This window comes from Leptinotarsa decemlineata, unplaced genomic scaffold (assembly GCF_025532065.1).
Source record: "Leptinotarsa decemlineata unplaced genomic scaffold, Ldec_3_MD MMD2_tig00026340_RagTag_RagTag, whole genome shotgun sequence".
Classification (NCBI taxonomy): Eukaryota; Metazoa; Arthropoda; class Insecta; order Coleoptera; family Chrysomelidae; genus Leptinotarsa; species Leptinotarsa decemlineata.
This window is the reverse complement of record NW_027412694.1, coordinates 11,516,301-11,538,032: the sequence shown is the minus strand read 5'-3', so window position 1 is coordinate 11,538,032 and position 21,732 is coordinate 11,516,301. Positions and strand designations below refer to the sequence as shown.

The 21,732-nt window shown below is 35.2% G+C and overlaps 3 protein-coding genes across 3 annotated transcripts in view; 2 read left to right on the top strand and 1 right to left on the bottom strand.

The window, feature by feature from the left end:
* Positions 1–21,732, top strand: part of Dhc98D (Dynein heavy chain at 89D) — a 114,807-nt gene that overhangs the window by 55,048 nt on the left and 38,027 nt on the right. Inside the window, exons 17-18 of the mRNA XM_074183569.1 lie at positions 10,901–13,030; positions 16,260–18,748. Coding sequence (XP_074039670.1) covers positions 10,901–13,030; positions 16,260–18,748 — 4,619 coding nt within the window. The remainder of the gene's footprint in view (positions 1–10,900; positions 13,031–16,259; positions 18,749–21,732) is intronic.
* Positions 1,789–4,440, top strand: LOC141485911 (uncharacterized). The gene has a single exon (XM_074183570.1). The coding sequence runs from the start codon at positions 1,985–1,987 to the stop codon at positions 3,347–3,349; it is 1,365 nt and encodes a 454-aa protein (XP_074039671.1). The 5' UTR covers positions 1,789–1,984; the 3' UTR covers positions 3,350–4,440.
* LOC141485952 (uncharacterized) lies at positions 14,680–15,965 on the bottom strand. Its single transcript, XM_074183679.1, has 3 exons — positions 15,346–15,965; positions 15,102–15,287; positions 14,680–15,032 (listed from the first exon to the last, which is right to left on the bottom strand). The coding sequence occupies exons 1-3, from the start codon at positions 15,527–15,529 to the stop codon at positions 14,842–14,844; spliced, it is 561 nt and encodes a 186-aa protein (XP_074039780.1). The 5' UTR covers positions 15,530–15,965; the 3' UTR covers positions 14,680–14,841.

Below are 21,732 nucleotides of genomic sequence, written 5' to 3'. Positions count from 1 at the left end.
CTTGTGGAACCCCTTGGTCAACCACTATGCTATTTGATATTCTGTTTTCTATTTTAACGCACTGAGCTCGGTTTGATAAATATGATTTGAGAAAAGAACAAGCAAAAGTACTCAAACCAATAAAATGTAAAATTGCACTTAATATTTAATAATTTAACTTGTCAAATGCCCTAGAATAGTCAATTGATACCAAAACACTCACCTCATTTTTATTCAAAGCATACAAAATATTATCTGTTATAGTTGCTAAAGCTGTTGAACAGCTGTAACCAGATCTGAAACCAGACTGATTTTGTGGTAATATTTCATTGATTTCTATATGCTTTCTCCTCATCTTTTTTTCAATTATTTTTCCAATTCCTTGGACAAAACTTATACTCCTCAAGTGTGACCATTCTGTGGGTCGGGAAGTTTTCGGTAGTGGTTACACGAAAGCATGTTTCCAACTTTGTGGAAAATAATGATGTGTAATGCATTCATTGAATGTGTTAAATGTGGTACTATATGAGGGCAACAGAGAAAAATTATTTGTATATTCAAATATTTATATCCGTAAGACTTTTATTTGGTGCAAAATTGTCAAAACTTTTTCACCCTTGGCGACCCTGGGAAGCTGGCGTTGAAGAAATATCTGGCGATGATCAGAAAAAATCTACGCTTAACAGTAGGATTTCTGACTGGCCACTGTCAACTAAGGAAACACCTCCATATCATGGGGCTAGTGGACACACCTCTATGCAGGATATGTGAACAGGAAGATGATACTGTCAGGCATGTCCTATGCGAGTGTCTGAAGTTATCGTCAATAAGAGAGTGTGTGTTCGGCGAGTCTTGGCCTACACCTGCCGATATAGAATAGAATTTATTGTTTCATTCAAATACATAGATATAATATATGAGCACAGAGAATATAGCGCACCAAAATTATAGTACGTTATGATATTTTGGAATAATGATATATGTGATATAGTTTAATTTACATATATAAATATGCTTTTTGTGTACAGTAAATACAACGCACCACGATGTGTGTAATATTACAATCTGAGCAAACAAATATGACAAAACAATAATACAAATTACTACAGAGCAAGCTCGTGTGTAGCAAACAGTAATACCGTAATTTTAAATATGTCTCTAGTGCAACGTTTGTAAGTGTTATGTGTCACGTAATACAGGACTATGAACTCAGACATAATTATTTGCAATAGAATTTAAGAAAAAAAAATGAGTAAAAAAAGGCTGAAAAAAAAAAGATGTGGGGTAGAGATGTGTCGGTAGACAGTAGTTGAATATAAAGTGTGTGAGTTTGAAAATGTGAATCCAACTTTTGAGTTCCGTGGTGGCCGTGGTAGGGGACGGACGTGCTGATAACGTCCATCCACAAAGAAGGTACGCGGATGCCATGTGCTATCGAGGGGCTCCGTTTTGTGTTGTGTCGTATTAAAATTGAAATGTGGAGTGTCTAAAATAGTGATGAATAAGTGGTCCCATTTATTCACGCCGGTATCCAGGCCGGGGTGGTTCGGATTACCACGTGAAGGGGGCTATATATGTGAATAATTATCAAAAGGTCTCGCAAGTAGGAGGCGACTTCAAAAAATCAAATTGTTTTTGTTAAAAAAAAACTAGTATTTTTTATTATAAAAAGTTTAAAAAAATGGGTGGCAGCATTGCTTTGTGCAAGACCGCTGCGCCCCCCGACGTAGCTCCTGTTAACCAACAGGAGGAGCATTGGTCATATGCGCCTGACGATAGGAAGCAACGACCATCTAAAACAGAGAGAGAGATAATCCAACGGGTTCGTTGATTGACTGTTGAGGTGTTTGCATCGTGCTGTCTACCCAGGAGTTTTTTGCGACGAAGTTGGATTCAGGTGTGCTTTTTCCTACTAATTTTTCACATTTTCTCAATCTAAAATTTCATTCTCTTTTAACATAAAAGAAAAAAAAAACATTTTCTTAGTTTGAGCTAATTTATAATCATGAGTGTTCATTCGGGTGGCGGTTCCCCGCCACCCACAAAAAAATCGTTTTTGCCGGATGATAAAAACTTGAATTATGAAGAGGATCAGGAAAATATTACTTTGGACGAACTTAATGATAGGGAAGTTGAGGAAATAATGAGTTTTAGTAACTCAAGGGCAACTCATTCATCAGATAAGGAAACAGAGGACGATTATAATGGAGAAAAAAGAGAAATTATTCTTTACAAAGAAAACGACCTTGGACCTTATCTGGTGATAGTAGAGGCCAACGAGACCTCAGGCAACAATATTGGTCGATTCAACCACCTAAAGATAGCAAAAGACATATGTGATTTGAAACTTAACCATATTATTAGAATTAAAAACAAAGGAAAAAATAAGATAGGGATTGAATTTAACAATAGGCATGCAGCCAATGATTTTGTTACAAACAAAGATTTAATTGAACAAGGTTATCAAACATTCATTCCGTATAATAGAGTAACATGTAAGGGAATTATTAGAGGAATCTCAGAGGGTATTCACGAGAAGTATTTAAAAAAATTTATCAAAAGTCCATATAAAGTGTTAGGTGTCAAGAGAATGAACAGGAAAGTGGTAAAAGGGGACATAATAGAATATCATGCAACTAGTACTATTCAAATTACTTTTGAAGGCATTAATCTCCCCAAACATGTAGAAATCTGCTACATGAGCTTTAACATTATTCCTTTCATTCCACCAGTCACCCATTGTTTTAATTGCCTCATGTACGGACATACTAAAAAGAACTGCAAGGGAAAACGCAGATGTCACAGCTGCGCAGAACAACACGAGGATGAGGAGGGTTATAATTCATGTCAGTCTGTAAAATGTTTCAATTGTAAAAGTGAATATCACAAAACTCTCAGTAAAGAATGTCCGGAATTTGACAGGCAGAAAAAAATCAGAGAAAAAATGAGTCTAGAAAACCTCTCATTTCATGAAGCCATTCAATTCTTTCCAAAAAATAACCACTTTAATACTAACAATATAACTGAATTCCCTACCCTTAGAAATAGATCAGAACCTCCCCCAAACAACATAATTACTACTTCCCAAAGAAGACATATCTACCATACAAACACAATTAATAAAAGAACCTTTTCTCAAACAATCAAAACTTCCAAACTTCCAAATGAGATGGAAAACTTAAACAAATACCTAATACATCCAAATGGACAAATACTACAACCTAAAACAGGAGTCATGCTCAACAGGACTGCTAACACAAACGCGGGAACTTCTCAATCTACTTTTAATGTTTTACATCATCCGAACGAGGAATATAATATTATTAAAAAAATGAAAGATTTACTTTCGGGACTTCCCGAAATTAATTAATTCCCTAATTAATTAAATCAATCTAACAAAGGGGAACTACAGGGGAACAAGAACAGTACATTAATGATAATCATTCGATGGAATATTCGAAGCATAACTAGTAACAGAGATAATCTAATTAAATTAATTGATGAACATAACCCAGATGTAGTAATACTAAACGAGACTTGGTTAAAAAAAGACAAACATTTTCAAATTAAATACTATAATATTTTCAGGAAAGACAGGGAAGATGGATTCGGAGGTATAATTACCTTGATTAAAAATAATATCAAAGTAACTGAAATTAAAATAAACTGGGACGAACAAGAAGAACATTATCAATTCATAATAACAAAAATTAAGGACATTAATATAATTAATTCTTACATAACTAGCAATAATATGCCTAATATTAATAAAATTAACCGCATGCTGGGAAATCTAGAAGGAAACATCATCTGGATGGGGGATATGAACGGACACCACCCTTTGTGGGATAGTAGCTATACTAACAAAAATGGTAAAATTATTCACGATATATTAGAAAGAGATGACCTCGTAATATTAAATGACGGAAGTGCCACAAGGTTTTACTATCCCCAAAATAATAATAGCCCAATAGATCTCACAATTGTATCAAACCCAATCGCCCTACAATGTCATTGGAGGGTATTGGAAGATTGCGGTAACAGCGATCACTATCCCACCATGTGCACATATCAAAAAAATATTTCAGAGTTTGAACACATCAATAATAATTCAGGAAAACATAGAAATTTTAATAAAGCCAATTGGAAAGGATATTATGATACGGTTCATAATCTAATTGAAATTAATGAAAAATACACATACGAAGAACTAATAACAATCCTAAATCAGGCTGCAGATGCTAATATACCAGAAAAAAATACCACTTTCACTCAAAAAAAACCTTCGAATCCGTGGTGGGATAATGAATGTGACGAACAAATCAAAATCAGGAGGGAAAAACTCTCATTATTTAAACAATTCCCCACTCTAGAAAATTATATAATAACAAAAAAAACCATAGCCCAAACCCGTAGATTTAAAAAAAAAAAAAGATCAAGTTTTATTTCATTCTGCTCCACCCTAAATAGGGAAAGTAATATTTCTCAAGTCTGGAGAACATTAAAAAAATTTGCTAATAACTCAGACACATATAGTAATAACAAGAAATTACCTAACAGTACAGTAGCTAAAGAAATTCAAGACAAACTCTCTATATGTAATATATCTCCAGAGTTCACTTTACAAATAGGAACCTCAGATTCGGATCCATTTTCCCTCCCAGAACTCAACCTCGCGTTGCAACGCAGGAAAACCAAAACAAGTCCAGGGTTAGACGGAATTTCTTACAGCATGCTTACGAATGTACCTGAAATATTCAAGATTAAATTATTAGAAACATTTAATGAAATACTTAAGGGGGGTAATATACCCAAAGAGTGGAAAGAATCGCTGATTCTGTGCTTACTTAAACAGGGCAAACCGGACGGTGAAACCAATAGTTATAGACCCATAGCTCTAACCTCCTGTCCTCTGAAATTATTAGAAAAAATAATTAAATTCAGAGTAGAATGGCAAATAGAAAATAACAATACATTATCATTGTATCAATACGGGTTTCGTAAAGGTAAAGGAATTATGGACAATATATCACACTTAGTAACATACATCCAAATAGCATTTGGATTAAACCAATCAGTCATAGTGGCCTTTCTAGACATAAAAGGAGCGTATGATAATGTAAATATACATAAACTATACAAATACCTTTTGCAGTATGGAATAAACTCAGATATCAGTAATCTTATATTTAACATATTAATGAACAGGGAAAATATAATTATGGACAATGAGGGAGAGAAACATGGTCCAGCAGTAACAACCAAGGGTCTTCCACAAGGGTCCCCACTTAGCCCTACCCTGTTTAATATTTACATTGCTTCACTTTTTCAAATAATTCCCACTCACAGTAAATTAATAGCATATGCGGACGATTTAATAGTAATGGTGAAAGGATCAGATATTTCTGACATCAATCAAAAAATTAATAAAACCCTAGATATTATCCATCAATGGATGGATTATCACGACCTGACCATTTCACACGACAAATGTGAGGGTATTTTATTTAATAAAAAAAAATACAAAATAAATCTCTTAATGTAAAGATAAATAATGCAACAATCAATTTAAAAAACAAACATCTGTCAGTTGGAAATTATTTTGATTTTTGTAATAATTTTTGGAGTGGATAGCAATGATATTGTATTCCAAATTTCAATAATAATTACGAAAATCATGTTTTACCGATAGACATTCCACAAGACCTCCAAACAAATGTTATCAAGATATTTTTATTTTTTTACCATACTTTTCATCTATTGCTAGTTGCTCGAATGGTATTGCTCAAAATTTTCGGGTTTAAAAAATAGACATTTATCTGAGAATATTTTTTAAATCATTTCCCGAAATATTCTCATCTGAATGCATTGATATTAGAACAAAATATTAATTCTCAAATTAAAGCAGTTTCATTATCTGAATAACCAAAAATTTCAACAAAAACGTTCATTTGAAAGTACGTACCTAAATGACTAAACTTTCAAGAATCGGATTTCTTTTGAAGAGGAAAGTGAAATCGAAGTATTTTCCACACAAAAAAAGGGGAATATATTTAATTATTCAATCGGAAAAACATACATATTTCGATCACAGCTATGAACATCTTCATAGTAACAAAAGCCTGAAAATAACGGAAACAATGCGAAACGGATTATTTCATAATAAAAGTTATAAACTTACATGATCGAATTATATATTAGCATAGACAAATGCAATCAAAGACACTGTCCTATGTATAAGTAAGTGGGGAAATGCCGTACAGTACAAAGAGTAATAACGTCATTAAAACAAGTAGTTTGTGAACATCAATTTGTATTGAAGGACGCTGAAGGCAACGAGAAAAACTATGCAAGATGGAGATGTCATTCCGTGAAAGAATAATGAACCGAACAGCTGTGATCGAAACATGTATGTTTTTCCGATAGAATAATTAAATATGTGTGGAGGAGACTTCGAGTTTACTTTCCTCTTCAAATCTTTATACTCCACTTTGAGTTATGGATTATATCCGTCGATTGAATTGGATTTCATTATTGAAATATTGCATACTTCGACATGAGACAGCGGAGCCGATATCCAGATCACCTGACTTACTTGGTGTAACTAGGTGCATCAACTGTACATCCCGTATATTTTTCAATTTCAATGAAATTGCTAGATACTATTCACAATAATCTTTTGATCCGAATTAGGATATTGCGATTGTACGTAGTACGAAACGAAGTCTGTCCTTATGTATGCTCAGATCTTTAAAACTACGCAACGGATTTTGATGCAGGTTTTTCAATAGATAGAGTAATTCAAAAGAAATGTTTATAACAAATGTATATAACATGCATAATAAGATAGAGAAACACTTGATTTTAGAGGTTCCTAATGTGATATCGTGAATAAACACATTTCTTCTCCTTGAATTGCAAACGCTGGCTGAACCCTACGGGATAGTGTAGCATTAAAATTCAAAATAACATAAAAATAAAATGCTATTTGTTTTCTTTTCTTGATATGTGAACTATTCAATACCATGAGATAAAATTCAACAAAATAAAATTTATAGCTTTATTTGTGAATTGATACAGTGTCACTATGTTTTCCTTGATGAATCTACTTCCTAGTAGAACAGTGTTGTGATAACCTAAAATAAGATCAAAATTCATTTATCAATTCTTCAATTGAATGATATTCTAGAGCTTACCTGCTGTCTCCTGAAAGTACACATAAATTCAGCTTTCTGTATCTCATATGCAGAGTCTAAACCATTTTCTGTAATGAAAAGAAATAGTTACCTTCATTTGATGAATTTGTTTAGTGCTATACTATCTCACTCACCTGATGTATAATTGTTTTTTTACACTCGTACTCTAACAATACACTTATATGACCATAATCCGTTTCATAATGATATCCATTATGATACAGATTTTTCATAACGATACAGATTATCAACCAATAGAAACCCATAATTTTTCAATCAAGAATCATGTTCCTTTGTTTGTCCTAGATTCTAACCTAAGTAACTAATTGCTTTATTTGTCAAAATCAGTTTTCATATTACCTACCTATATTATCAAAATGTCTGAAAACAGCGATATAGAAGGAATACCATTTTTAAAAGATCAGATTAATTACAGTTGTTATATTCAATATAAATATAATTAGAATCTTTATAGTTTTCATATATCCATGATAATACCATTAAGTTTGTGTTTTAAAAAAAAATATGAGTTAATTACTGTAAATGTGTTCAATACAAATATAATATTTACAGTTTTTCATTATTTATCGGGTTTAGAAAAAATAGCGTATGCAACTCTCATGTAATGGTTATTAATACACTCGCATATACCATACAAAACTCGCCTTCGGCTCGTTTCGTATCCCAGTTAATGCTCGTGTCTTAATAACCATCATTACATGATCGTTGCATAATATACTATTTTATTTCTTTGTATTGTTGTGATAATCGTAACATTTGATGTTCGTGATCTTTCTGAATCTCAAGTAATCTTTCCGGAGTGGTGTTCATTGTTTACATTTGAGTCACATGTTATTTACCTTCAAGGTTGACCCAATTTAGTTAACATTTCTATACCGTCCTCTGCTCTTGCGTCAGTATGAAATCATCCAATCCCGTTTATCCAATTTTCATGGTGCGACCTTTAATTGTTTATAACCTTGTACTTATTCTGTACTCATTCTGACATGTATTGAAGAGAGATGGATATTACACTTCTGTACGTTGGGCAAAGTTTCAAGTAAAGCCGAAGGTTTTAGAGTTCAAGTTAGTTTTTTGTTCAACAAAAACAGTTTTGAAGATTACCATTTTTATGAGATTGTGGAAAAATGAAAAGTCGTGCAGTATCTGTTGAGAGGATCAGACCTCATATTAATCTGCTCTATTTTTGGTGTTTGGTAATATGTCTATCAAGTACAGGCAATATTCCATTCGTATATTTGTTTGAAGACCTATCGTAGTTTGAAATCCCTCTGGAGTCAAGAGGTATGTAAAAAAAAACTGTTTTAAAAAAAACCGTTCTATATCGGAATGATAATTTCAAATTCCTTCCGTTCATGCAAAATAATGAACATGAAATGGGTAGTAAAATGTACCTATTTCACAGGGTCTTTGTTTTGGGACGTACTTTTGGAGCTTCCTGGTTCCCAAGTTTCCATTTTTTTTCAATGCGACAGGCAGCAGATTTTGATGGATCATCGTTTTGCTGAACACCCCTCAATCGCTGAGATGCTCAATTGCTGAGACCATTTGGTTTTGAGCCCATATGTTGACGAGTCCAGTTCATTTTGATCATTCCTGATTCTATATTTTCGTCTGAGTTTCCATTCAGATGAACGAAAAACATTATATCCAATTGAATGTCACCACTACCTTGTGAAGATTATTGAGGTCAGTTTCACCTAGTTTTATCTGAAGTTATTTTATATATGAGTATCATCTGATTGGAAATTATCATTTTCCTATTTTCATTATATTACATTAATAATATAAGGTGGTATCATCACACCGGTTGAAGATCGAACAATTTAAAGACTGATCAGTATAAAAAATTTATAGTTACTTCGTTATTCATTGTATATATTCATCTAATTGTATATTATGCATTTGGGTTAGTATTAAAATTTATTTGGGTATTTTAAACTTTCATTTCATTACTCTCTGTCAATACTCAAAAGGTTTCTGAGTTCCACAACACCAAAAACTTCAGTGGCGCTCCGTGGCAATTGATCACCAAAAAAAATAAATAAATAAAAGGTAGCGTAGTAATAATAATAACATCGTTTTATGTAGTTGGAACCCATGACCCAGTGCCGCCAGACGAAGAGCTGCCGTTAGCTTGTGCAGTTGTATAAAAAAAAATATTATACGCTACAATAGATCAAAAAATGTACCTACTGTAGTCTGACAAGAAATGAGAAAAACTACAGTCTATAGAAATTTAGTAAAATATTATTATTATATAAAAAAATGCTAGACACTGTATCTTAACTTTTTAGAGTCCTATCTTCATTATAAACAAAAAGTACCATAAAGTACTCTGTCTGGAAAATGATGAAACAGCAGAGCTGTAGACTTTGTGCCTGCCCCGCTGGGGACCAAATCAGGTTATTTGAGTTCGACAGATCCGTACTCTCACCATCTGACCTGAAAGAACACTCACCATCCAAACTAATCGGCTTCGTTAAGAAGCTGCGTTTATTTGGCCGAGTGTGAATAGGTGTGAGCCACAATAAACCCTTATGGGTTGCGATGGAGGGTCGATTAGACCCACTCACTTTAGACCTACCTCCTACCTACCATAAAGTCAACTCAAACCATTTCGAAATAGCATTTTCCGAAGTAGCTCACAAGTGTATGATACCATCCTACGATACTCAAAGCATCAGCTACCAGCCATATCTTGCTGAAATAGAACAACAAAAAAACCTTCATAGTCTGGAACATACTTTCACGGAAGGTGTTCAAGTGACTTGGCACATTTGATTCTACCAAGAGCGTCACATATCTGAAATAAGCGACAAACTGTGGCGTTTATGTGGAATAAACTCCCTACGAACATTTTTCCAAATGTATTTAATCTCCAGTGATTCAAATCCAACTTATCGCCACTTTGTCTACTACTTCTCTGGTAGCTTTGTTTTGAACATCCTCGGGTATTCTTCTTATCGTTGTTATCGTTATCGTTCTTATTTTTTTAAATTTTCTGCACTGCCATTCAGTATTCAAAATGTCAAAATAATATTTATTCCACTCCAAACTATTGGGTTCCTTTTCCACATTGTCATCTATAATGTTATATATTATGACCATAAAAATGTTTATTTTTTCATTCAGCTAAACTGAAATAGCTTCGGGGACAGGTTGTTACACTGAAGATTATATCCATTCGCTACGTAACGACTAACTCTGAAGTTAAAGCTGAATAACTATAGTAATAAATATATTCATTCAACAACTACATAACATACATGCCAAAAAAATTATCATGTATTACCAAGGTTTCAAAACCTACTTTGGTACATTCGGACTTACTCCAAGGTACGATAAGCTATTAACTAACCACTACGGAAGCAAGAGGCGTACTGACTCTCTGTCGTTTGGATGTAGGGATAATGAACAGGCGCCAAACTCACCGGACTTAAAATGCTGCTGCTATCCATTTCTTAGCAACAAAAACGCCTGTAACAACCTGCCCCTGTAATAATCGGCCCTGATCCTCCATACCTTCACAATATGTGCCTTTTTGACGAATCTTTCTTTTACTTTTATTCCATTATACATTAGTTTTCAGGCGAGTTCAATACAAATTTCCATCATTTCTAATGTAAATGTAGTGTTGATTATATTACCTCTTTTCTAATTATTTATATAAACCTATAGACTTGTGAATCTTATTGTTTCAGATGCATCTTCTAAGAGACGTTCTTAAAGATGTCGAATTGAATATACAACCCGGTTTGATGAGAATAAAATGGTCTTCTTTGGGAATTACCGAGTTTGCTGAAAATTGTTCAATAATGGTTGTCAACTTGAAAACCCTTTTCCGCCAAATTGAACATATAGAAAATGACCTTCAGAAAAGAGTTCGCTTGCTATCCTCTTCAAACTTGTTTGATTTCGTAACAGTAGAAGAAGAACCTACGCGATTGACGTGCAAAGATTTTTTTAGCGCGATGTACGACAATCGCACCGAGAAAACTTCGAAGGCGATGAAAATTTACGAATCGTTCGGTCCTATATTGATCAAGCTGGAAGCGATGATCTTGAACACCAACACCGGTAGATCCCCTGCGATGGCTAACTACTACTCTTATTGGGAAGCGGAGCTGTTTAAAGCATTGGTGTCTATGACATTACGAAATATAGAGACATTCACCACCAAAATCGGGGCGAAAGATCTACTCTTCGAAGTAGATGCTGTAGTGATAACTCCAGAGATATTATTAAGACCCACAGCTACGGAGATTTACAATATATTCGTAAGAAACTCCAAAGATTTTTTGGAACGGTTGAAAATGTTTCCCAGGTGGATGGATGGTTCCTGCATTCCCTGCAAACCAATCAAACTCCCTGACAATGAGGATTTTTTGCACTCTTTTTTCGATGATATCATTAGGGTTCAAGATGTGAGTGAAGCGATGGCGAAGCTGGTTGAACAGGCCAATAAAGTCATAATCATTGTTAATAGGCAGCTGCAGAAGTGGAAACGATACAGGAACCTCTGGTCTCATGATAAAGTGTCTACGTGCGAAAAATTCATTCAAAAAAACACGTCATTGTCGGTTTATGACGAAAAATTCATGTTCTACAATGAAATAATGGAGAACATATGTGTCTATAACCCACTCATCACTGTTGGTAGCGTTCAGCTCAATTTGCGTCCTCTGCTGGATACCATAGTAAACCACTGCGTGGAGTGGAAAAACACACTTGGTCAGCTCATAGACGAAAATACGAAAGTGAAAATGGATGAAATGCAACAAAGAATCGAAGAACTCAGAGTTGCTGTTCGACAAAACATTAAAGGTTTGAATCGATTCAAGGCTGTCATGCAAGCTATAGCTGCTATACAAAGAGGTAACATTTCCGCCGAACTAGACTATCTAAACTACCAGGAAACATATAGGGTTCTACGACAGCATTCGATAATGTTTCCACCGGAGAACGAAGCGCAAGCCCACAGACTTGAGAAAGAATGGAAGGAACTACTCCTTTCTGGTTTATATCGAGAACAAACTCTAGAATCTACAAAAGAACGATTTGCTGGTCTAACACTTAAAGAAATTACAGACTTTTGTTCAGTTTTAGCCGAATTTTTGGAGAAATACGAGAAGGAAGGTCCAGGAGCCGTAGGCGATGACTTAGACCATGGTATGAAGCTGATGGAAGATTACAGAACCCAGTTTGAAGAGCTGGAAGCTCGTCGTATAGAGCTCGTGAATGCCGAAATGCTATTCGACATTCCTCTTGCTGACTATTCAGACTATTTAAAAGCGAAAGGCGACTTTGACAGCATGGAGATTCTATACAAACTCTATAAATCCTTGAAGAATGCCAGAGAGGTTTGGGGAAAAACACTTTGGGCCAACTTGAATCCTTCCGCATTGGTAGATGGCATAGACGGTTTTCTTAAGAACTTCAGGAAGCTACCGAAAGAAACAAGAAGTATAGCTGTTGGTGTTACATTAGATATGCAGATGAAACAATTCCGGAATGCGGTTCCTCTGATGGTCGCTTTGAAAAACGAAGCACTCCGGGAACGGCACTGGAAACAATTGATGGCTAAGACGGGAATAGAATTCGATATGTCACCTGATAGGTTCACGTTAGATAATATGTTCGCCATGGAGCTACATCGATTTCAAGATATAGCTGAGGAGATAATTAACAACGCCATCAAAGAACTGAGCATCGAAAAAGGGGTCAAAGAAATTGCCGAGACCTGGGGAACGATAAGCTTTACAATTCACAAACATTTGAAAGGAACCGAAGATCGTGGGTACCTTATAGGAGCGACAGAGGATATAGTTCAGGTAAAGTGTGTAACGGTTTGAATTTCTGAATTCAGAAGAATCAGTCGAGCCGTCCTGTAAGTTCGTTATTTTATCAGAATATTGCTGGGGTAGTGGGTTGTTGAGCAGGAGTAAATGAAATCGAAGAGATTTCCATGGTCAGTATTTAGAAACAATTCAGATTAGTATCTATCGTGAAGCCGACACGAAGGCCCACGTTGGGCGCCAATTCTTTATAACCTATCTTGGTATTTAGGTAATTACCAAAAAGTAGCTTGGCCCAGGCAAGTCAATTATCGGGGTTGGACGTGAATAAGGAAAATATGTTTTTTTTTACAGTCGAAATGGATGGAAACAAAAGTAAGCCCTGGGGCGCCAGTTGAACGGATTCAACAGGAAAGAGGTGGAGAAATAGCCAAAAAGTCAACAACGAAGATCTAAGCTTGAAATTTATATTAAATTGTTATATAGAAATAAATATTTACAAACTTCACTACAAATGGATGTGTAATAACTCCAAAATTGATTTTCATATATTGCAACGAACTATTGTAGAAAAAAACAGGAAAATATATATACATCAAGTTTAAAGAACTTAATAAAAGAACTTAATACTAAAACAAACGTTTCGAGTAAATATATTAATATATTCGTGGCTATAGGCCGTTTTGATCACGCTATTACTACTGAGGAACTCTTATCACGGAACAATATTGAATTGAAATATTCGAGTAACAGATAGATCATTACGTAAATCGAAAGTGAGGAAACAAATGAGTAGTAAAAAGTAACTGTCTGATTCTTAATTTATCCAGAACCTACTTTTCGATTAACTACAATTAAACTCGATAATTATTAATCACCCCCGTCAACAGCTGTCTTAGGTGCACAGAAAAAAGGTAAAAACTTAAACTATATTCTAATTTTAAGGAATGAACTGTATATTTCAGTAATCAGACCGCTCCAAAATATATCATCAATATCGGCTTCTACTCATGGGGTATCATCATTTTTGATATTTTTCATACTTGCTACTGTTCTCCGTTGGTACTTTCTAGAATGTCTCCTCGTATCTCAAAGAACGACGTGTATGATGCAACTATAACTTTTTCGAAGGATTTCTCCAATTACCAGAAAATATGCCTTGAAAGGTTTTTTTTAGCACCAAAAAAATGAATAAAAAGTCATGCTCGACGTGAATCTTTCACAGGTGATCTTATTATTCCTATCCAAAAAACCTGAAAACATGTGTTATGGAATTATCTACTAATATTTCAAGAATAGGAAATGAAAATATTGAATCGACTAATTTGACTGACCTTAGATGTTTTTAGGTTTCGGACAGTCCCTAGCTAGAGCCTTGCTTTCGTGTCGGCTTCACGATAGATACTAATCTGAACGGGGATGATTACGAGAAACTCATCCGGCAGAGTGCGCTGAGTGTTTGTCACATTGGTCATTAGCTGTCAAAGTTTCCACCGTTATTTATTGATTTATTTGAAAGTTTCTTAAAAAAATTGCTTGCAATGGCGTATCGCTCAGTTGAAGGAGGAGTTGTAGAGGAGAGGTGCAACCCTAGGAGGGAAGAATGCTGATCTAGTAGAAAGGTTCCTAATTTTGCATATTTGAACAACTCTCATTATATAAAGACAGTTTTTTGCATCCAATTTACTTCCAAGAAATATATTAATGAAAAAAACCCACATATTTTGTGTTTTTTCACTAATAATCAATGAACATTATTCTAACCTCAAAAACATGCAAGTTTTAAGGTTCAATTTTGTTTTCAGATTAGAGGCTTATGATAGACATTTTAATTTCGAGAATATCCCTCAAGAGAGACCTGTATAATAAAAAACAGATTTTTTGTTCATCAGAAATTCATCATTGGAAAATAATCTGAATAAAGTTGGTGTTTGTGTGGACTGGCTGATTAGGTGGCTTTCCTTATCAGGATTATCTTCCTCGGGGTGGAGAGAAACTTCTGAGGCAATTTCTTGTTGGAGGTCTAGATAATTTATATCTGAAAATCAAATAAAATATAGTGGTGTTTGAGCAGTCAATATAATAAATTTATTTATTGGATACTCACCATTGAGAGGGAGCTGATTATCTTTATCTTCGAAAATTTCAGATGATTCACTACTAGCTGGCTTTAAATCACGTTTAGCATTCCTTTTTTCTAATCTCAACATCCGTGGACTGATAGAATTCGAAGTACAGCGAAATATGGAAGCTACAGCTGATTTCTTTAAAAAATTTCTTTGGAGTGAAAATCCTATAAAATTTTCAAAAATTAATATCACAAATAAGTAAGTAGAATGAATGCTACTTACCAGTTGTCTTTGAAGTAGTCTCAAAATCAGAATCTTTGAAATGTTCACCACATAACCTAGAATGATCAGTACATTTGAACTTTACTATCCTCAAAGATTTTTCCCATTTTGTTCTCATAACGGTATCTTCAGGAAACTTATAAACTCCCATTTCTTTGCAGCCGAAAGAAGCACAACGACCCATTTCTCTGAATAAAAACGAAAAATCACAAATGTTCCCATATAACTAATGTATCTTTTGATGACTATGTACAACAAATTGACGGTTTGCTTCCCCATTGTTTCTAAATACTGACCATGAAAATATCCTCGGTTTCATTTACTCCTGCTTAATAGACAACTCACCTTCCCAGCAATATTCTGATAAAATAACGAACCTACAGGGCGGCTCGACTGATTCTTCAGAATTCAGAAATTTAAACCGTTACAAGTGATTGCATTTTTCAGACGAGTCTAGGGACCACTTCCGCCTCTCATGAACTCTTTTAGGATCACGAAATTAGACCTTATTATTTTATGATACTATATTGACATAATGTTCTCATTGATCAAATACTCTCAATTGTCACATAATCTAGAGGTCCGTGGTCCGAATCATAGAGAAAAAAGAATTAAATCATCAGACCCCGAATGGGTTGAAGCAAGGTGTTGTGGTCCCTACTTCACAAATACTGTCAATCCTAAACACTTTGACTTCACAATACTCGTTTAAAGAGTATTAAACGAGTATTATGAAATCAAAGTGTTTAGGATTGACAGTATTCGTAAAGTAGCTGATAATTCATGCTAGCGAAATGTTAAGGATACTATAATTTTTTCTGAATATTTTGAAAAATTTCTACTAACCTTTGTATCAAGAAAATCTAAGAATGAAAATATGTTTCTTCATTTCAATGATGCAAGTAATGTTACAGGTATTGGAAGATAATTCAATGAATCTTCAGAGCATGGCTGGTTCTCAGTTTGTAGGACCATTTTTGCCTCAAGTACAGAAGTGGGAAAAGGCTTTGGCAAATATTGGTGAGGTTATAGACGAATGGTTAGCTGTACAGAGAAAATGGCTATATTTGGAGGGAATTTTCGTTGGGGGAGATATAAGAGCTCAACTACCAGATGAAGCAAGGAAATTTGACGATATCGACAAATCGTTCAAAAAGATAATGTTAGAAACAGCAAAAAAACCAATAGTTTTAGAATGTTGTAGTGTACCGGGTCGGCTGGAAGACTTTCAAACCTTAGGTTTCGGACTAGATCGCTGCCAAAAATCCTTAAATGAATATCTCGACTCCAAGCGTCGAAGGTTTCCACGATTCTACTTCATCTCTACTGAGGAATTGCTCTCGATTCTCGGAAGCAGCGATCCCAATGTTGTACAGGACCATATGATCAAAATGTTTGACAATATAAAATCGCTCAGATTCAATTCAGATAGCCAAGAACGCGTTATAGCCAGCGCCATGGTTTCCTCAGAAGGTGAGGTGATGCTGTTTCGGAACCCGGTGAACATCGAAGGGAAAGTAGAGGAGTGGATGAATGACGTTCTAAAAGAGATGCGGCGATCTAATAGGTTTATTACAAAAAGTGCAATATTTTACTATGGAAAAATCCGCCAGCCTCGCACTAAATGGATGTTGGAGTATCAGGGAATGGTTTGTTTGGCAGGAAGTCAAGTATGGTGGACAGCGGAAGTTGAGAACGTATTCGGGAAATTCAAAAAAGGGAACAAACGCGCGATGAAGGAATACCTAGAACAGTTGAACAAACAGCTGGATGAAATTGTGATAACTGTGCGAGCCGACTTAACGGCTAATGATCGAACGAAATTCCGTACGATAGCAATCGTAGAAGTTCATTCACGCGATATCGTTGAAAATTTTGTACGCGACAGTGTAACCGATGCCCAAGAGTTTGAATGGGAAAGTCAACTTAGATTTTACTGGATCAACAATATGGATAATTTATGGGTGACGCAGTGTACAGGTTCCTTCGAATATGGTTATGAATATATGGGGTTGAATGGCAGACTGGTTATAACTCCTTTGACAGATCGAATTTACCTCACTATTACCCAAGCTTTGATAATGCACATGGGAGGCGCACCTGCAGGTCCCGCAGGTACGGGAAAAACCGAAACCACTAAAGATCTAGCCAAAGCCATGGCTCTGCTGTGCATAGTGACAAATTGTGGGGAAGGTATGGACTTTAAAGCCATAGGAACTACGCTTGCGGGTTTGGCACAATGTGGCGCCTGGGGATGCTTTGACGAGTTCAACAGAATCGATATTTCAGTCCTATCCGTTATTTCTACTCAATTGCAGACTATCCGTAGCGCTCTTATGATGAAATTGGAACGTTTCACTTTCGAGGGTGTCGAAATAAGCCTTGATTCAAAAGTAGGCATTTTCATCACAATGAATCCGGGTTATGCAGGTCGAACTGAATTACCAGAGTCTGTGAAAGCTCTTTTCAGACCAGTCGTGTGTATCGTGCCAGACTTGGAAATGATTTGCATGATCTCACTCTTCTCTGATGGATTCTTGGAGTCTAAAGTATTAGCGAAAAAGATGACAGTACTGTATAAGCTTGCGAGGGAGCAACTATCAAAACAGTTCCATTACGACTGGGGATTGAGGGCATTGAACGCCGTTCTTAGGATGGCAGGAGTCCTGAAAAGAGCTTCTCCTGATATCAAAGAAGCCCTGGTACTCATGAGAGCTCTAAGAGACATGAACCATCCCAAATTTGTGTACGAAGACGTACCTCTTTTCTTGGGTTTAATAAGAGATCTCTTTCCTGGTATGGATTGTCCAAGAGTGGGATATCCCGATTTGAATGCTGCTATCGAAGAGGTACTCAGAGCTGGCGAGTATATCGTTCTGCCGTACCAGGTCGACAAAGTGGTTCAGATGTACGAGACAATGATGACGCGGCATTCCACTATGCTTGTAGGTCCTACAGGAGGTGGTAAAACCGTTGTCATCCAAACACTAGCTAAGGCTCAAACATCGATGGGCTTGAATACCAAAATATATACATTGAATCCGAAGGCATGCTCCGTCATAGAACTGTATGGTATTTTAGATCCCTTGACGCGCGACTGGACGGACGGTTTACTCTCCAATATCTTCAGAGAAATGAACAAACCGACCGAAAAACAAGAAAGACGCTATATTCTATTCGATGGTGACGTAGATGCTCTCTGGATCGAAAACATGAACTCCGTTATGGACGATAATAAGCTACTGACCTTAGCAAATGGCGAGAGGATTCGTTTACAAACACCCGTTTGTGCGCTTCTGTTCGAAGTCGGCGATTTACAGTTCGCCTCACCCGCTACCGTATCCAGAGCAGGAATGGTATACGTTGATCCCAAAAATCTCGGATATCAGCCATATTGGGACAGGTGATGGAATAAATATTTATATAAAAGCTAATAAAAACCATTTGAAAAAAAAACTAAAAATAATCATTCGAACGTGTATGATAAGTATTTTCCTATACAGAAAATCAAATCGAACCGTAAAAAACCGTGGGTGTCGAAAGGACTGAAAAAGTCCTCAAAAAAATTACACTCACTGCATTACATTAGGAAATTTACGAATGACCAATTTATCTATATGTACCTCACGAGGTACCGTGTAATTTACAAATCAACTATCAGGGTAGCAAAGAAAATGTATTACAGAAACAGAATTTGAGAATCAACTAACAAAATTGAAGAGACTTGGTCCATAATAATTGACCTCAGAGGAAAATCAAAGAAAACAAAGGTTGATATCCCATTAAATCCTAACAAAATAAACAAATTCTACTGCACCGTTGCTCAAAAGCTAAGCAGCACTATTCGCGTGCCCTATGATCCTTTAATCAATCTAGAAAATATTATATCGATGATAGCCTCATTTTGTATAACACAGATATTCATGAATTAATTGAAAACTTGAACGACATCAGAAATAAAAATACCGCTGGGTATGATGAGATTTCGGTAAAAATACTTTTGAAACTTTAGTTATTCTCAGTAATGCCTCCTTCGAAACTGGCTTATTCCGTCCTTCTTTTAAGACTTCAATTGTTATTTACCTACATAAAGGTGGTGATTTGCATAATCCCTCCAATCTGCGGCCCATTTCTCTAATTCCAACCTTAGCGAAAATTATTGACAAATTAGTTAATAAACGATCGAATGATTTCTTAAATCTGCATGATATCATGAGTAATAACCAATTTGGGTTCCAGACGGAAAAAGATACATGTGATGCAATATTCTCTTTCCTTTATAAACTTCATTAAGAAATAAATGCTGGTAAAGTAGCTGCCGCAATTTTCTGAGACCTAAAGTCAAACCTAGGGAATCATGCAGAAATTATTTTGCGGCCAATAAGATTTCAACCGTCGTTGCACTGTTCATTCTTGAATATATATATATACAGCATGATTCACGGTCGATGGTAGGTTAGACGTTTCTGGAAAACGCAAAGCATGATTTTTCTGAAAATTTCACCTCTCACATTTCCTTACCTGTTCTATCGATCTAAAATATTTTCAGCATTGCGGCGTTGCCACTTCTATCAAAAAGTCCTAGCAATTATATTTTTTTGAATGGAACACCCCGTATATTAATACATTTTTGGAATCGCTCTAGTATTTTAATATTTTTTTTGTTTGGTAATGTCTTATACTTATCTCTATCTGTTTTCGAGATAAAAAATAAATTGTGCTAAATATGGCCCAAAACATAGCTTTAATCGAAATTAAGTACATCAGTACTGTCAATTCATGAAAAGTTGATATTTTTGATGATAGTTTGGACAAACTCGAAATATTCAAATAACACCAAGAAATCGACTCTAAATCATACAGGGCGTGCTAAAATTACTCTTATTTCCATTGTGCATAAAAGTAGTCGAAAGTTCATTTTTTCAAATGGAACCCTGTATATTACTCGATAAATTGAAAGATGGTGAAAAATGCTTCAAGATGATATACCCTTTATATACCGTTTATATACCAATGATAGCCGTTTTTGTGGAAAAATAGTTATTCACGTTTTACCTACAAGTGTTGAAAGTGGCATTTTATTTTGTGAGTGGGGATTATTGCAAAACGAGCGTCAGCAAGTGGAGCAAACTCACGAGCAAAATAAAATCACTTTTAACAAATGTATCATACAAATTTTTTTGTATAACGTTACTGCTGATAATAAAAAAAAATTATAAGGTCCATGGGATTTGAACACACGATATTTGGATTACAAGGCATATGTTACAACTACATACGCCAACTCACGTTATTTTAAAGAGGATTATTGGTTAGTCATGAAGGACTTTCTACAGTTGGACTGAACACTACTTCGTCATCATCAGTAACTTCACAGGGATTTAATATTATCAATAGCACGAACTGCATGTGTGAACTTTTCTAAATGATTTTTCGGTAGGTGTTCCACCAAAGAGATTTTCAATAACAGTTGTAAAAAAAATAATTTTTAAAGAATTTGATTTCTAGGTAGCCGTGGAAATATCGAGCTTATGACAGTTTGGTGACTTTTATAAGTAATTGATGAATGGTTATTGACGGGGTTTCAAAAAATCGCCAGAAATGATTGCAAATATTGATTATTCAAATGAAGTTCTTATGAAATTATTTATTATACACTGACAGTGTGATCAAATCATTGCCAGAACTTGTAGAAAATTCAACCAAATGTATCCTGAATTGACACCAATGAACGAGAGAAAGTTCGTAAGATCACAAAATAATTTCCTTAACTATGGCTCCATGTTGAAAGCGCCTTCAACATTACCAAAACCTGTTACCTACTTCAAATGAGGACAATACTGTTAACGTTTTGGCATATTTTTATGTATATCCAGAAGCTTCCATTCGCAGTGCAGAAAAGATTTAGGTGTATCACATGCTTCAGTACAACGAATTTTGAAAAATCACGGAATGCATCCGTATAAATTTACCAAATTTCAAGCTCTAAAAGCAGAAGACTTCGAACGTAGAATGCATTTTTGTGAATCCCTTTTGATTCATACACAGGAAGATCGGGAATTTTTGTCAAAAATAATTTGGAGCGACGAATCAAAATTTACAAGGGATGAATTAAACATTTTTGGGCTGATCATAATCCTCACGTTACAAAAGAAATGGGTTTTCAAGAAAAATTTGACCTGAATATTTTCTGTATTCTGAAGAACAATAAAATTAGCATTTTTATTTATGAAGACACACTGAATGCAGAGAGATATCTCCAAATATTGAGGACGACTGTAACCGATTTTCTTGAAAATTTGCCTTTAGAGAAATATAGGAATTCGTGGTTTCAACTGGAGGGAGCGCCAGCTCATTCCACCCAGGAAGTTTCCAGGAAACTTGACG

Coding starts and splice junctions, on each gene's coding strand:
- LOC141485911 (XM_074183570.1), top strand. CDS start 1,985: ATGAGTGTTCATTCGGGTGGCGGTTCCCCGCCACCCACAAAAAAATCG.
- LOC141485952 (XM_074183679.1), bottom strand. CDS start 15,529: ATGGGTCGTTGTGCTTCTTTCGGCTGCAAAGAAATGGGAGTTTATAAG. Junction 15,288..15,345: donor GACTACTTCAAAGACAACTG/GTAAGTAGCATT, acceptor AAAATTTTATAG/GATTTTCACTCCAAAGAAAT. Junction 15,033..15,101: donor TAATCAGCTCCCTCTCAATG/GTGAGTATCCAA, acceptor TTTGATTTTCAG/ATATAAATTATCTAGACCTC.